The sequence below is a fragment of the Nerophis ophidion genome, linkage group LG08 (assembly GCF_033978795.1).
Source record: "Nerophis ophidion isolate RoL-2023_Sa linkage group LG08, RoL_Noph_v1.0, whole genome shotgun sequence".
In the NCBI taxonomy this organism is placed as follows: Eukaryota; Metazoa; Chordata; class Actinopteri; order Syngnathiformes; family Syngnathidae; genus Nerophis; species Nerophis ophidion.
The window spans coordinates 4615472-4630471 of NC_084618.1; the positions used below are offsets into that span (position 1 = coordinate 4615472).

The 15000-nt window shown below is 40.3% G+C and overlaps 1 protein-coding gene across 1 annotated transcript in view; it reads left to right on the forward strand.

Moving 5' to 3' along the window:
• Positions 1–15000, forward strand: part of LOC133557224 (proteasome activator complex subunit 4B-like) — an 80963-nt gene that overhangs the window by 33502 nt on the left and 32461 nt on the right. Inside the window, exons 15-20 of the mRNA XM_061907527.1 lie at positions 223–289; positions 376–501; positions 573–725; positions 813–917; positions 8827–8918; positions 8997–9128. Coding sequence (XP_061763511.1) covers positions 223–289; positions 376–501; positions 573–725; positions 813–917; positions 8827–8918; positions 8997–9128 — 675 coding nt within the window. The remainder of the gene's footprint in view (positions 1–222; positions 290–375; positions 502–572; positions 726–812; positions 918–8826; positions 8919–8996; positions 9129–15000) is intronic.

Sequence of the window (15000 nt, forward strand, 5' to 3'; positions counted from 1 at the left end):
ATGTATACATAAGTACACCCACAAATATTTAAAAAGCGCTTCAAACAAATAACTGCTGAATGAACTTTTATCCGTTTCACATTTTGGAGATTATTTTTGGTCATGGTTTATTTTATTGTATGGTAGATATTTCTTCAATATTTTTAATGCAAATGACTGGTGCGTAATAAGTGATGTTTTATTTCCACATCACAATCACCTCCTTCTTTTGTGTCCTTGCAGAGAAATGATGATCTATGCACCTTCGCAAAAGCTTAAAGATGACCTGCCCTATGAGGAGATGAGCGAAGTATGAACACACACACACACACACACACACACACACACAGCTATTCCAAAATCATCTCTGTTTCAATACGTGTTTTCATCATTTAGGCCGAAAAGATCATCTCTGAATATTTCTCTGACCCGGAGTTCCTTGAGCAGCTTATAGAGTTTCTCTCTTTAGAGGACCGCAAAGGAAAAGACAGCTTCAACCCACGACGCTTCTGTCTCTTTAAGGTAGGACTCTCTCTTCTCTTCCTCCTCGCCACCAGCCTGTCATGACGCGCTCGCTCCATCTCCATTCCCAGGGCCTGTTTCGTAACTATGGCGACGTCTTCCTGCCGCTCCTGTGGCCCCACCTGGAGCAGCTGGCGGCCGATCCCCACGAGAGCTCGCAGCGATGTCTCTGCGAAATCACGGCCGGACTCATCAGAGGCAGCAAACTGTGGAGTTTCAGCAAGGTGCTTGAAAGACATGAAAAGAATGAAGGGCACTGTTGATCAGAAAAGTCCATATTGATAAAGTCTCCATCATGGTTGGGTGTGCAGGTGGATAAGTTGTGGCAACTTCTGTGCCCGCTGATCAGCACGGCCTTGACCAACATCACCATGGAAACCTTCACTGATTGGGGAACTTGCATCGCCACTGCTTGTGTGAGTCTGCTCACATACTGTCCACATCTTCTTCTAGGGCCCATAATATAGTGTTTTTCAACTATTTGGAATATCTATATTGGATCCACTGTGGACTGGACTCTCACTATATTATGTAAGATCCACTATGGACTGGACTCTCACTGTTATGTAAGATCCACTATGGACTGGACTCTCACTATTATGTTAGATCCACTATGGACTGGACTCTCACTATTATGTTAGATCCACTATGGACTGGACTCTCACTATTATGTTAGATCCACTATGGACTGGACTCTCACTATTATGTTAGATCCACTATGGACTGGACTCTCACTATTATGTTAGATCCACTATGGACTGGACTCTCACTATTATGTTAGATCCACTATAGACTGGACTCTCACTATTATGTTAGATCCACTATGGACTGGACTCTCACTATTATGTTAGATCCACTACGGACTGGACTCTCGCTATTATGTTAGATCCACTATGGACTGGACTCTCACTATTATGTTAGATCCACTATGGACTGGACTCACTATTATGTTAGATCCATAATGGATTGGACTTTCACTATTATGTTAGATCCACTATGGACTGGACTCTCACTATTATATTAGATCCACTATGGACTGGACTCTCACTATTATGTTAGATCCACTATGGACTGGACTCTCAAAAATATGTTAGATCCACTATGGACTGGACTCTCAAAAATATGTTAGATCCACTATGGACTGGACTCTCACTGTTATGTTGGATCCACTATGGACTGGACGCTCACACTATTATGTTAGATCAACTATGGACTGGACTCTCACTATTATGTTAGATCCACTATGGACTGGACTTTCACTATTATTTTAGATCCACTATGGACTGGACTCTCACACTATTATGTTGGATCCACTATGGACTGGACTCTCACACTATTATGTTGGATCCACTATGGACTGGACTCTCAAAAATATGTTAGATCCACTATGGACTGGACTCTCACACTATTATGTTGGATCCACTATGGACTGGACTCTCACTGTTATGTTGGATCCACTATGGACTGGACTCTCACACTATTATGTTAGATCAACTATGGACTGGACTCACTATTATGTTAGATCCATAATGGATTGGACTTTCACTATTATATTAGATCCACTATGGACTGGACTCTCACTGTTATGTTGGATCCACTATGGACTGGACTCTCACTATTATGTTAGATCCACTATGGACTGGACTCTCACTATTATGTTAGATCCACTATGGACTGGACTCTCACTATTATGTTAGATCCACTATGGACTGGACTTTCACTATTATTTTAGATCCACTATGGACTGGACTCTCACACTATTATGTTGGATCCACTATGGACTGGACTCTCAAAAATATGTTAGATCCACTATGGACTGGACTCTCACACTATTATGTTGGATCCACTATGGACTGGACTCTCACTGTTATGTTGGATCCACTATGGACTGGACTCTCACTATTATGTTAGATCCACTATGGACTGGACTCTCACTATTATGTTAGATCCACTATGGACTGGACTCTCACTATTATGTTAGATCCACTATGGACTGGACTCTCACTATTATGTTAGATCCACTATGGACTGGACTCTCACTATTATGTTAGATCCACTATAGACTGGACTCTCACTATTATGTTAGATCCACTATGGACTGGACTCTCACTATTATGTTAGATCCACTACGGACTGGACTCTCGCTATTATGTTAGATCCACTATGGACTGGACTCTCACTATTATGTTAGATCCACTATGGACTGGACTCACTATTATGTTAGATCCATAATGGATTGGACTTTCACTATTATGTTAGATCCACTATGGACTGGACTCTCACTATTATATTAGATCCACTATGGACTGGACTCTCACTATTATGTTAGATCCACTATGGACTGGACTCTCAAAAATATGTTAGATCCACTATGGACTGGACTCTCACTGTTATGTTGGATCCACTATGGACTGGACGCTCACACTATTATGTTAGATCAACTATGGACTGGACTCTCACTATTATGTTAGATCCACTATGGACTGGACTTTCACTATTATTTTAGATCCACTATGGACTGGACTCTCACACTATTATGTTGGATCCACTATGGACTGGACTCTCACACTATTATGTTGGATCCACTATGGACTGGACTCTCAAAAATATGTTAGATCCACTATGGACTGGACTCTCACACTATTATGTTGGATCCACTATGGACTGGACTCTCACTGTTATGTTGGATCCACTATGGACTGGACTCTCACACTATTATGTTAGATCAACTATGGACTGGACTCACTATTATGTTAGATCCATAATGGATTGGACTTTCACTATTATATTAGATCCACTATGGACTGGACTCTCACTGTTATGTTGGATCCACTATGGACTGGACTCTCACTATTATGTTAGATCCACTATGGACTGGACTCTCACTATTATGTTAGATCCACTATGGACTGGACTCTCACTATTATGTTAGATCCACTATGGACTGGACTTTCACTATTATTTTAGATCCACTATGGACTGGACTCTCACACTATTATGTTGGATCCACTATGGACTGGACTCTCAAAAATATGTTAGATCCACTATGGACTGGACTCTCACACTATTATGTTGGATCCACTATGGACTGGACTCTCACTGTTATGTTGGATCCACTATGGACTGGACTCTCACTATTATGTTAGATCAACTATGGACTGGACTCTCCCTATTATGTTAGATCCACTATGGACTGGACTCTCACACTATTATGTTACATCAACTATGGACTGGACTCTCACTATTATGTTAGATCAACTATGGACTGGACTCACTATTATATTAGATCCACTATGGACTGGACTTTCACTATTATGTTAGATCCACTATGGACTGGACTCTCACTATTATGTTAGATCCACTATGGACTGGACTCTCACTATTATGTTAGATCCACTATGGACTGGACTCTCACTATTATGTTAGACCCACTATGGACTGGACTCTCACTATTATGTTAGATCAACTATGGACGGGACTCTCACTATTATGTTAGATCCACTATGGACTGGACTCTCACTATTATGTTGGATCCACTATGGACTGGACTCTCAAAAATATGTTAGATCCACTATGGACTGGACTCTCACTATTATGTTAGATCCACTATGGACTGGACTCTCACTATTATGCTAGATCCACTATGGACTGGACTTTCACTATTATGTTAGATCCACTATGGACTGGACTCTCACTATTATGTTAGATCCACTATGGACTGGACTCTCACTATTATGTTAGATCCACTATGGACTGGACTCTCACTATTATGTTAGATCCACTATGGACTGGACTCTCACTATTATGTTAGATCCACTATGGACTGGACTCTCACACTATTATGTTGGATTCACAATGGACTGGACTCACACTATTATGTTAGATCCACTACGGACTGGACTCTCACTATTATGTTAGATCCACTGTGGACTGGACTCTCACTATTATGTTGGATCCACTATGGACTGGACTCTCACTATTATGTTAGATCCACTATGGACTGGACTCTCACTATTATATTGGATCCACCATGGACTGGGCACTCACCATTATGTTAGATCCACTATGGACTGGACTCTCACTATCATGTTAGATCCACTATGGACTGGGCACTCACCATTATGTTAGATCCACTATGGACTGGACTCTCACTATCATGTTAGATCCACTATGGACTGGACTCTCACTATTATGTTAGATCCACTATGGACTAGCGGGGAGTGCCCACATATGTGGTCCTCTCCAAGGTTTCTCATAGTCATTGTCACCGACATCCCACTGGGGTGAGTTTTTCCTTGCCCTTATGTGGGCTCTGTACCTCGGATGTCGTTGTGGCTTGTGCAGCCCTTTGAGACACTTGTGATTTAAGGCTACATAAATAAACATTGACTGATTGAATACCATATTTTCCCACTATAAGGCACACACATAAAATTCATTTTTCCCCCCTCAAAACTCAACAGTGCGCCTTATAAACCGGTGTACCTAATGTACAGAATAATTCTGGTTGTGCATACCAACTTCGAAGCTATTTTATTTTGCACGTAATGTAAATGATAAGTGTAACCAGTTGATGGCAGTCAAACATAAGAGATAGGTGTAGACCGCACTATGATGGCGATATGACTCAAGTAAACAGCACCAACATTTTATTGGGGTTAAATCAACAAAAATGAGTCCCGGGCGTGGCCACTGCTGCTGCTCACCGCTCCCCTTCACCTCCCAGGGGGTGATCAAGGGTGATGGGTCAAATGCAGAGAATAATTTCACCACACCTAGGGCGGTATAGCTCGGTGGGTAGAGTGGCCGTGCCAGCAACTTGAGGGTTGCAGGTTCGATCCCCGCTTCCGCCATCCATGTCACTGCCATTGTGTCCTTGGGCAAGACACTTTACCCACCTGCTCCCAGTACCACCCACACTGGTTTAAATGTAACTTAGATAATGGGTTTCACTATGTAAAGCGCTCTGAGTCACTAGAGAAAAAGCGCTATATAAATATAATTCACTTCACTTATTCAGTTGAATAATCTACATAGACAACATATTTGATGTGATTTTTGCAAATAATCATTAACTTTAGAATTTGATGCCAGCAACACGTGACAAAGAAATTGGTAAAGGTGGCAATAACTAGTAATAAAGTTGAGAAATTCTCATCAAACACTTATTTGGAACATCCCACAGATAGAGTAAGAGTTCCGGTCGGACGGTTTTTCACAGGACACATTTGAGGAGATGCTGCTCCGGTATTGATTTAAGTAAAATCTGTATATCATTTATACAGTTAGCTCCATCTTTTGACAATTTTTCCAGTTTCGTCCTTGCACGCTACACCGCTACAACAAAGTTGACGCGGAGAACACGCTGCCGTAGGTGAGCCACGTAAATAAGACTGCCCACAAAACGCAGCATCCTGAAGTGACTGTCAGAAAACCACTGGTAGATGATCTGTAAAACATCATCAATGCAACATTTCGACCAAAAGAACCACCATTACATGTTATGTAAACTCACCATGAAAGCACTAAAACATACTGGTGTAATGCGTTTATATTATTTACCCAAGGAACTTTAGTTAGAGTAACAGTTCCGGTCGGACGGTTTTTCAAGGGACACAATTGAGGATATGCTTCTCCAGTATTGATTTAAGTAAAATCCGGATGTCATTAAAACAGTTAGCTCCATCTTTTGACACTTTTTCTACTGCCGTCCTTGCACGCTACACCGCTACAACAAAGATGACGCGGAAAACACGCTGCCGTAGGTGAGCCACGTAAATAAGACCGCCCACAAAACGGCGCATCCTGAAGCGACTGTCAGAAAGCGACTAGAAGGTGATCTGTAAAACATCATCAATGCAACATTTTGACCAAAAGAACCACCATTACATGTTATGTAAACTCACCATGAAAGCACTAAAACATTCCGGTGTTGTGACTTTACATTATTTACCCAAGGAACTTTAGTTAGAGTAAGAGTTCCGGTCGGACGGTTTTTCACGGGACACATTTGAGGAGATGCTGCTCCGGTATTGATTTAAGTAAAATATGCATGTCATTCATACAGTTAGCTCCATATTTTGACACTTTTTCCACTCCCGTCCTTGCACGCTACACCGCTACAACAAAGATGATGCGGAGAAGACGCTGCCGAAGGTCAGCCACGTAAATAAGACCGCCCACTAAACGCCGCATCCTGAAGCGACTGTCAGAAAGCGACTTGAAGATGATCAGTAAAACATCATCAATGCAACATTTTGACCAAAGAACCACCATTACATGTTATGTAAACCACAAGGAAGTGTTTTAAAATTAGAAAAATAATTAAATAATATGACTCTTTTAATGCGCCTTTATACAGTGGGGCAAAAAAGTATTTAGTCAGCCAGCGATTGTGCAAGTTCTCCCACTTAAAATGATGACAGAGGTCTGTAATTTTCATCATAGGTACACTTCAACTGTGAGAGACAGAATGTGAAAAAAAATCCAGGAATTCACATTGTAGGAATTTTAAAGAATTTATTTGTAAATTATGGTGGAAAATAAGTATTTGGTCAAGCATTCAAAGCTCTCACTGATGGAAGGAGGTTTTGGCTCAAAATCTCACGATACATGGCCCCATTCATTCTTTCCTTAACACGGATCAATCGTCCTGTCCCCTTAGCAGAAAAACAGCCCCAAAGCATGATGTTTCCACCCCCATGCTTCACAGTAGGTTTGGTGTTCTTGGGATGCAACTCAGTATTCTTCTTCCTCCAAACACGAGGAGTTGAGTTTATACCAAAATGGATACATGGATGATACAGCAGAGGATTGGGAGAATGTCATGTGGTCAGATGAAACCAAAATATACCTTTTTGGTTAGTGCGTCTGCCTCACAATAAGAAGGTCCTGCAGTCCTGGGTTCAAATCCAGGCTCGGGATCTTTCTGTGTGGAGTTTGCATGTTCTCCCCGTGAATGCGTGGGTTCCCTCCGGGTACTCCGGCTTCCTCCCACCTCCAAAGACATGCACCTGGGGATAGGTTGATTGGCAACACTAAATTGGCCCTAGTGTGTGAATGTTGTCTGTCTATCTGTGTTGGCCCTGCGATGAGGTGGAGACTTGTCCAGGGTGTACCCCGCCTTCCGCCCGATTGTAGCTGAGATAGGCGCCAGCCCCCCCCGCGACCCCACAAGGGAATAAGCGGTAGAAAATGGATGGTATAAACTCAACTCGTCGTGTTTGGAGGAAGAAGAATACCGAATTGCATCCCAAGAACACCATACCTACTGTGAAGCATGGGGTTGGAAACATCATGCTTTGCGGCTGTTTTTCTGCGAAGGGGACGTCATTTTAAATGATAAATAAATAAATGGGTTGTACTTGTATAGCGCTTTTCTACCTTCAAGGTACTCAAAGCGCTTTGACACTACTTCCACATTCACACACACATTCACACACTGATGGAGGGAGCTGCCATGCAAGGCGCTAACCCGCACCCATCAGGAGCAAGGGTGAAGTGTCTTGCTCAGGACACAACGGACGTGACGAGGTTGGTACTAGGTGGGATTTGAACCAGGGACCCTCGGGTTGCGCACGGCCACTCTCCCCACTGCGCCACGCCGTCATGTGGTCAGATGAAACCAAAATAGAACTTTTTGGTATAAGCTCAACTCGTCGTGTTTGGAGGAAGAAGAATACCGAATTGCATCCCAAGAACACCATACCTACTGTGAAGCATGGGGGTGGAAACATCATGCTTTGGGGCTGTTTTTCTGCTAAGGGGACAGGACGATTGATCCGTGTTAAGGAAAGAATGAATGGGGCCATGTATCGTGAGATTTTCAGCCAAAACCTTTGAATGGTTGACCAAATACTTATTTTCCACCATAATTTACAAATAAATTCTTAAAAATTCCTACAATGTGAATTCCTGGATTTTTTTTTCACATTCTGTCTCTCACAGTTGAAGTGTACCTATGATGAACATTACAGACCTCTGTCATCATTTTAAGTGGGAGAACTTGCACAATCTGGCTGGCTAAGTACTTTTTTTGCCCCACTTTATATGAAAAAAGATCCAAAATAAACCGTTGGTCGGCAGTGCGCCTTATAATGGTCCGGAAAATACGGTAAAAAGTCCCATAATCGGGTGTTGTCCAAAACCTAACCTGGACCCTGGAAGGCCACGTGCACACCAACACACATTTCCCCCACTCCCTTGTTAAAAAAAAATCCCTTCACACAAATGGAGGTAAAAACAAACAAAACGTGCAGTTTGTTGCTCATATAAACATAAAACTTGTAAAGTAATATTGTCCCCAAATGGACGGTGTTCCGACAGGAGGGGCGGGACCCCAGGAAGCTCCACTGGCTCCTTGAGCTCCTGATGGAAAGCCCGCTCGTCGGCGAGGGAAGCTCCTTCCGAGATGCCAGGTGAGTTTGTGTCTGGAAGCGGCAGCAACACAAGCACCTCCTCCATATCTCAGCGTCTTCTGTCGCTCCGCTTGTCAGTCTGCTGTACGTGCTTCAAGGCGGGCTGGCCCAGCAGCAATGGCGGGTGTCAGAACTGCTGCACAGGCTGCTGGCTTACCTGGAACCTAAACTCACGCAGGTGTACAAGAATGTGCGGGAGCGCATCGGCAGGTAGGAGGAATACATGTCTTCTACTTTACTGCACAAATGAATACAAGCATTGTATGATATTAGTAATTAGCAATTGACTAGCATTATTACAGCGTTATTATTGTTATCAGTTTTTATAGTCATCTTTTGGTTAAATATTGTATTTTTTCAAAATATATTTATTTAAAAATTATTGTCAGTGTTTTTTGTGTGTGAGAATCTATTTCGCTGTACAGTGTAGGTCTTATTTACTGTTATTGTGTGTACTATATTTGATGAAACTAGTGTAAAGGTGACTATAATAACATAAAACATGTTTATCATTTATAAGGTCATAGACAGTTTTTTATTGTCAAACTGTGACAACATTAAATATATTAAAAATTATAACAATTCCTACTTTGGATAAATGTATTTATCGCAGTCGGGTATGGAACCGATTAATCCATTAAACAAGGGACAACTGTGTTGTTAGAGCTTTATTGATGGTGCAGGAGCACTATTTGATTGTTAAATAACTATTTGTCATTAAACAATATTTATAGTTTATATTGGATAAAAATATTAATATTTGTAGTAAAATAAATATTTTTATTAAAAAAAATGCAAGTATTAGTATAATACTAATTATTTATTTGCATTTTCTCTTTCTCTCTCTTTCACTATATATATATATACATGTATATATATATATATATATATATATATATATATATATATATATATATATATATATATATATATATATATATATATATATATATATATATATATATAAATAATAAATAAATAAATGGGTTGTACTTGTATAGCGCTTTTCTACCTTCAAGGTACTCAAAGCGCTTTGACACTACTTCCACATTTACCCATTCACACACACATTCACACACTGATGGAGGGAGCTGCCATGCAAGGCGCTAACCAACACCCATCAGGAGCAAGGGTGAAGTGTCTTGCTCAGGACACAACGGACGTGACGAGGTTGGTACTAGGTGGGGATTGAACCAGGGACCATCAGGTTGCGCACGGCCACTCTACCACTGCGCCACGCCGTCCCTGTATAAGTATAATAAGATAAAATAAAGATTTGCATTTGAATTTTGTGAACTGAATCATTAAAAGTATCCTGTGAAAATTGTTTTTATTTTATTTTTTGAATTATTGTTTTTATAAATTATATAAAATGTTTTTAATAAGCGGTAGAAAATGGATGGATGGATGGATATAAAAGCTTATTTTTTGCGTTTGAATTTTGTGAACAGATTTTTCTTTGCATCAAAATTTTAGATTTTATTTTTTTAATTACATATTTTAATAAATTATATAAACAACATTTTTAAATATCATATTAACAAGTACATATAAAAAAATGTGTTTGAATCTAGTGAACTAAATTTTCTTTCAATACATTTTTTACGCATTACACCAAAAACCTTTTTTCAACAAACAGCACTGCACTGTAGGCTTTAAGCTTTCCTTTCGACTTTGAAGGCCAAAACCTTTTTACTATTCTGCTCTTGCTTTTTCCTGGTTAGCTTAGCAGATAGCTAACGGGATATAATCCTTGATGAAAAAAGAGTCCCAAACGTTTGGGCCGTCGCCGACGACCAGGGGAGGAATTTCAATGGATACAAATTTGTGAGAAAAATCTGTGTTTTTAAATTTCAATTTGTTAAAATACAATGTTTTAAAATTCAGTGCTTCAAAAATCAAGCCTCATTTACGGCGAAATGGGATTGACATTTTTGAATTATGTAAAAATATCTGTGTTGGCCCTGCGATGAGGTGGCGACTTGTCCAGGGTGTACCCCGCCTTCCGCCCGATTGTAGCTGAGATAGGCGCCAGCACCCCCCGCGACCCCAAAAAAGGGAATAAGCGGTAGAAAATGGATGGATGGATATATAAAAAAGTAACTTTTTTTTTTGCATTTGAATTTCGTTAACATATTTAATCATCAAATTATGTTGTGACAATTTTTAGATTATTTTTTATATGAACAATATTTTTATACATTATATAAAAAAGTACCATATCTTTCAGACTATAAATCGCAGTTTTTTTCATAGTTTGGTCAGGGGTGCGACTTATACTCAGGAGCGACTTATGTGTGAAATATTAACACATTACCGTAAAATATCAAATAATATTATTTAGCTCATTCACACAAGAGACTAGATTTCATGGGATTTATCGATTAGGAGTGACAGATTGTTTGGTAAACGTATAGCATGTTCTATATGTTATAGTTATTGCAATGACTCTTACCATAATATGTTACGTTAACATACCAGACACCTTCTCAGTGGGTTATTTATGCATCATATAACGTACACTTATTCAGCCTGTTGTGCACTATTCTTTATTTTAAATTGCCTTTCAAATGTCTGTTCTTGATGTTGGGTTTTATCAAATAAATTTCCCCCAAAAATGCGACTTATACTCCGGAGTGACTTATACTCCAAAAAATAAGGTAAATAAAAAATGTTTGAAAAATGGTGAACTGAATTTTTTTAATTTTATTTTTATATAATATATAAAAAATAAATATATTTTTTAATAATACATGAAAAAAAATGCTGACAATGTCAATGGATAAAAAAATGTGAGAAACATGTGTGTTTTGTTAAAATTCAGTTTGTTAAAATACAATGTTTTAAGATTCAGTGCCTCAAAACTTAAGACTCACTTGCGGTGAATTTAACCCTACAATATTCTGACTTAATGATACACTGAATTGTTTTTACATCATATACTATTTTTTTCTTTTCTATATTCTATAAATAGAATAAGATAAAATGAAACAAATGTTTGCACTTGAATTGTGTGAGCTTTTTCATTTAAATTCTTAAATTATATATATTTTTTATAGATTATATAAAATGTTTTTAATACAATATTTCAAAAAGCAACAAAATCAAAATAAAATTGTGTTTGAATTTTGTGACCAGATTTTTCTTGACATCAAATCTTTATATTTTATTTTTTTGATGACATATTTTTCATATATCATACAAACAATATTTTTATATATTATATAAAGAAGTAAATAAAAAAATGTTTGAATCTGGTGAACTGAATTTTTTTATACACAATGTTTTACATAATATATAAAAAACAAATATATATATTTAGAAAATATTACATGAAATTTCAATGAATAAAAATGTGCGTGTTTTTAAAATACAATGTTTTAAAATTCAGGGCTTCAAAACTCAAGACTCACCTGCGGTGAGTGAGGATTGAAGCAGGTGATCACGTCTTAGAAGCAGCAAAAGATTGATTTCAGGGGTTTCATTCAGACTTGAAGAGACTATTTTAAAAATGAGCCTTTGCAAAAAATACTTTTTCAACCCTACAGTATTCTGACTTAATGATACACTGAATTGTTTAAAAAAATTTTTACATGATATACATGTTTTTTTTAAATATCATATAAAAATAGTAAGATATAATTTAAAAAAATGTTTGCGTTTGAATTTTGTGAGCTGAATCTATTACATTAAATTATCTGGTCATAATTTTTTTTATTACAAATCACATAATTTTCTAAATAAATTAATATATTATATAAAAAAGTAACATTTTTTTTCTTTACATCAAATTATGTTGTGACAATTTTTATATTTAATTTTTTTGATTACATATTTTTCATATATTATATAAACAATATTTTAAATATTTTATATAAACAGGTAAAAACAATGTTTTGAATCTAGTGAACTGATTTTTTTCATTTCATTTTTTATACCATGTTATACATATATAAAACATATATATATATACTGTATATATATATACAATTTTTTTTTTTTTAAATATTACATGAAAAGAAAATACTGACAATTTTAATGAATAAAAATGTGTGTGTTTTTAAAATGAAGCAGCAAGAGATTGATTTCAGGAGTTTCATTCAGACTTGAAGAGACTATTTTAAAAATGAGCCTTTGCGGATCATTTGCAAAAAAATATTTTTTCAACCCTTCAGTATTCTGACTTAATGATACACTGAGCTGCTACCTTACCGTGGTAGAGGAGTTTGCGTGTCCCAATGATCCTAGGAGCTATGTTGTCTGGGGGTTTTCATGCCCCCTGGTAGGGTCTCCCAAGACAAACAGGTCCTAGGTGAGTGATCAGACAAAGAGCAGCTCAAAGACTTCTATGGAATTACAACAAAATGAACTCAGATTTCCCTCGCCCGGACGCGGGTCACCGGGGCCCCGCTCTGGAGCCAGGCCCGGAGTTGGGGCACGATGGCGAGCGCCTGGTGGCCGGGCCTGTTCCCATGGGGCCCGGCCGGGCACAGCCCGAAGAGGCAACGTGGGTCATCTCTCCAATGGGCTCACCACTCATAGGAGGGGCCATAGAGGTCGGGTGCATTGTGAGCTGGGCGGAAGCTGAAGGCAGGGCACTTGGCGGTCCGATCCTCGGCTACAGACGCTAGCTCTTGGGACGTGGAACGTCACCTTACTGGGGGGAAGGAGCCTGAGCTAGTCCGCGAGGTAGAGAAGTTCCGGCTGGATATAGTCGGACTCACCTCGACGCACAGCAAGGGCTCTGGAACCAGTTCTCTCGAGAGGGACTGGACCCTCTTCCACTCTGGCGTTGCCGGCAGTGAGAGGCGACGGGCTGGGGTGGAAATTCTCATTTCCCCCCGGCTCAAAGCTTGCACGTTTGAGTTCAACCCAGTGGACGAGAGGGTAGCTTCCCTTCGCCTTCGGGTGGGGGGACGGGTCCTGACTGTTGTTTGTGCTGACGCACCAAACAGCAGTTCAGAATACCCACCCTTTTTGGGTACACTCGAGGGAGTACTGGAAAGTGCTCCTCCGGGTGATTCCCTTGTCCTACTGGGAGACTTCAACGCTCATGTTGGCAACGACAGTGAAACCTGGAGAGGCGTGATTGGGAAGAATGGTCGCCCGGATTTAAACCCGAGTGGTGTTTTGTTATTGTACTTTTGTGCTCGTCACGGATTGTCCATAACAAACACCATGTTCAAACATAAGGGTGTCCATATGTGCACTTGGCACCAGGACACCCTAGGCCGCAGTTCCATGATCGACTTTGTAGTTGTGTCATCGGATTTGCGGCCTTATATTTTGGACACTCGGGTGAAGAGAGGGGCGAAGCTTTCTACCGATCACCACCTGGTGGTGAGTTGGCTGCGATGGTGGGGGAGGATGCCGGACCGACCTGGCAGGCCCAAACGCATTGTGAGGGTCTGCTGGGAACGTCTGGCAGAGTCTCCTGTCAGAGAGAGTTTCAATTCACACCTCCGGGAGAACTTTGAACATGTCACGAGGGAGGTGCTGGACATTGAGTCCGAGTGGACCATGTTCCGAACCTCTATTGTCGAGGCGGCTGATTGGAGCTGTGGCCGCAAGGTTGTTGGTGCCTGTCGTGGCGGTAATCCCAGAACCCGTTGGTGGACACCAGCAGTGAGGGATGCCGTCAAGCTGAAGAAGGAGTCCTATCGGGTTCTTTTGGCTCATAGGGCTCCGGAGGCAGTGGACGGGTACCGACAGGCCAAGCGGTGTGGAGCTTTAGCGGTCGCGGAGGCAAAAACTCGGACATGGGAAGAGTTCGGGGAAGCCATGGAAAACGACTTCCGGACGGCTTCGAAGCGATTCTGGACCACCATACGCCGCCTCAGGAAGGGGAAGCAGTGCACTATCAACACCGTGTATGGTGCGGATGGTGTTCTGCTGACTTCGACTGCGGATGTTGTGGATAGGTGGAGGGAATACTTCGAAGACCTCCTCAATCCCACCAACACGTCTTCCTTTGAGGAAGCGGTGCCTGGGGAATCTGTAGTGGACTCTCCTATTTCTGGGGCTGACGTCGCTGAGGTAGTTAAAAAGCTCCTCGGCGGCAAGGCCCCGGGGGTAGATGAGA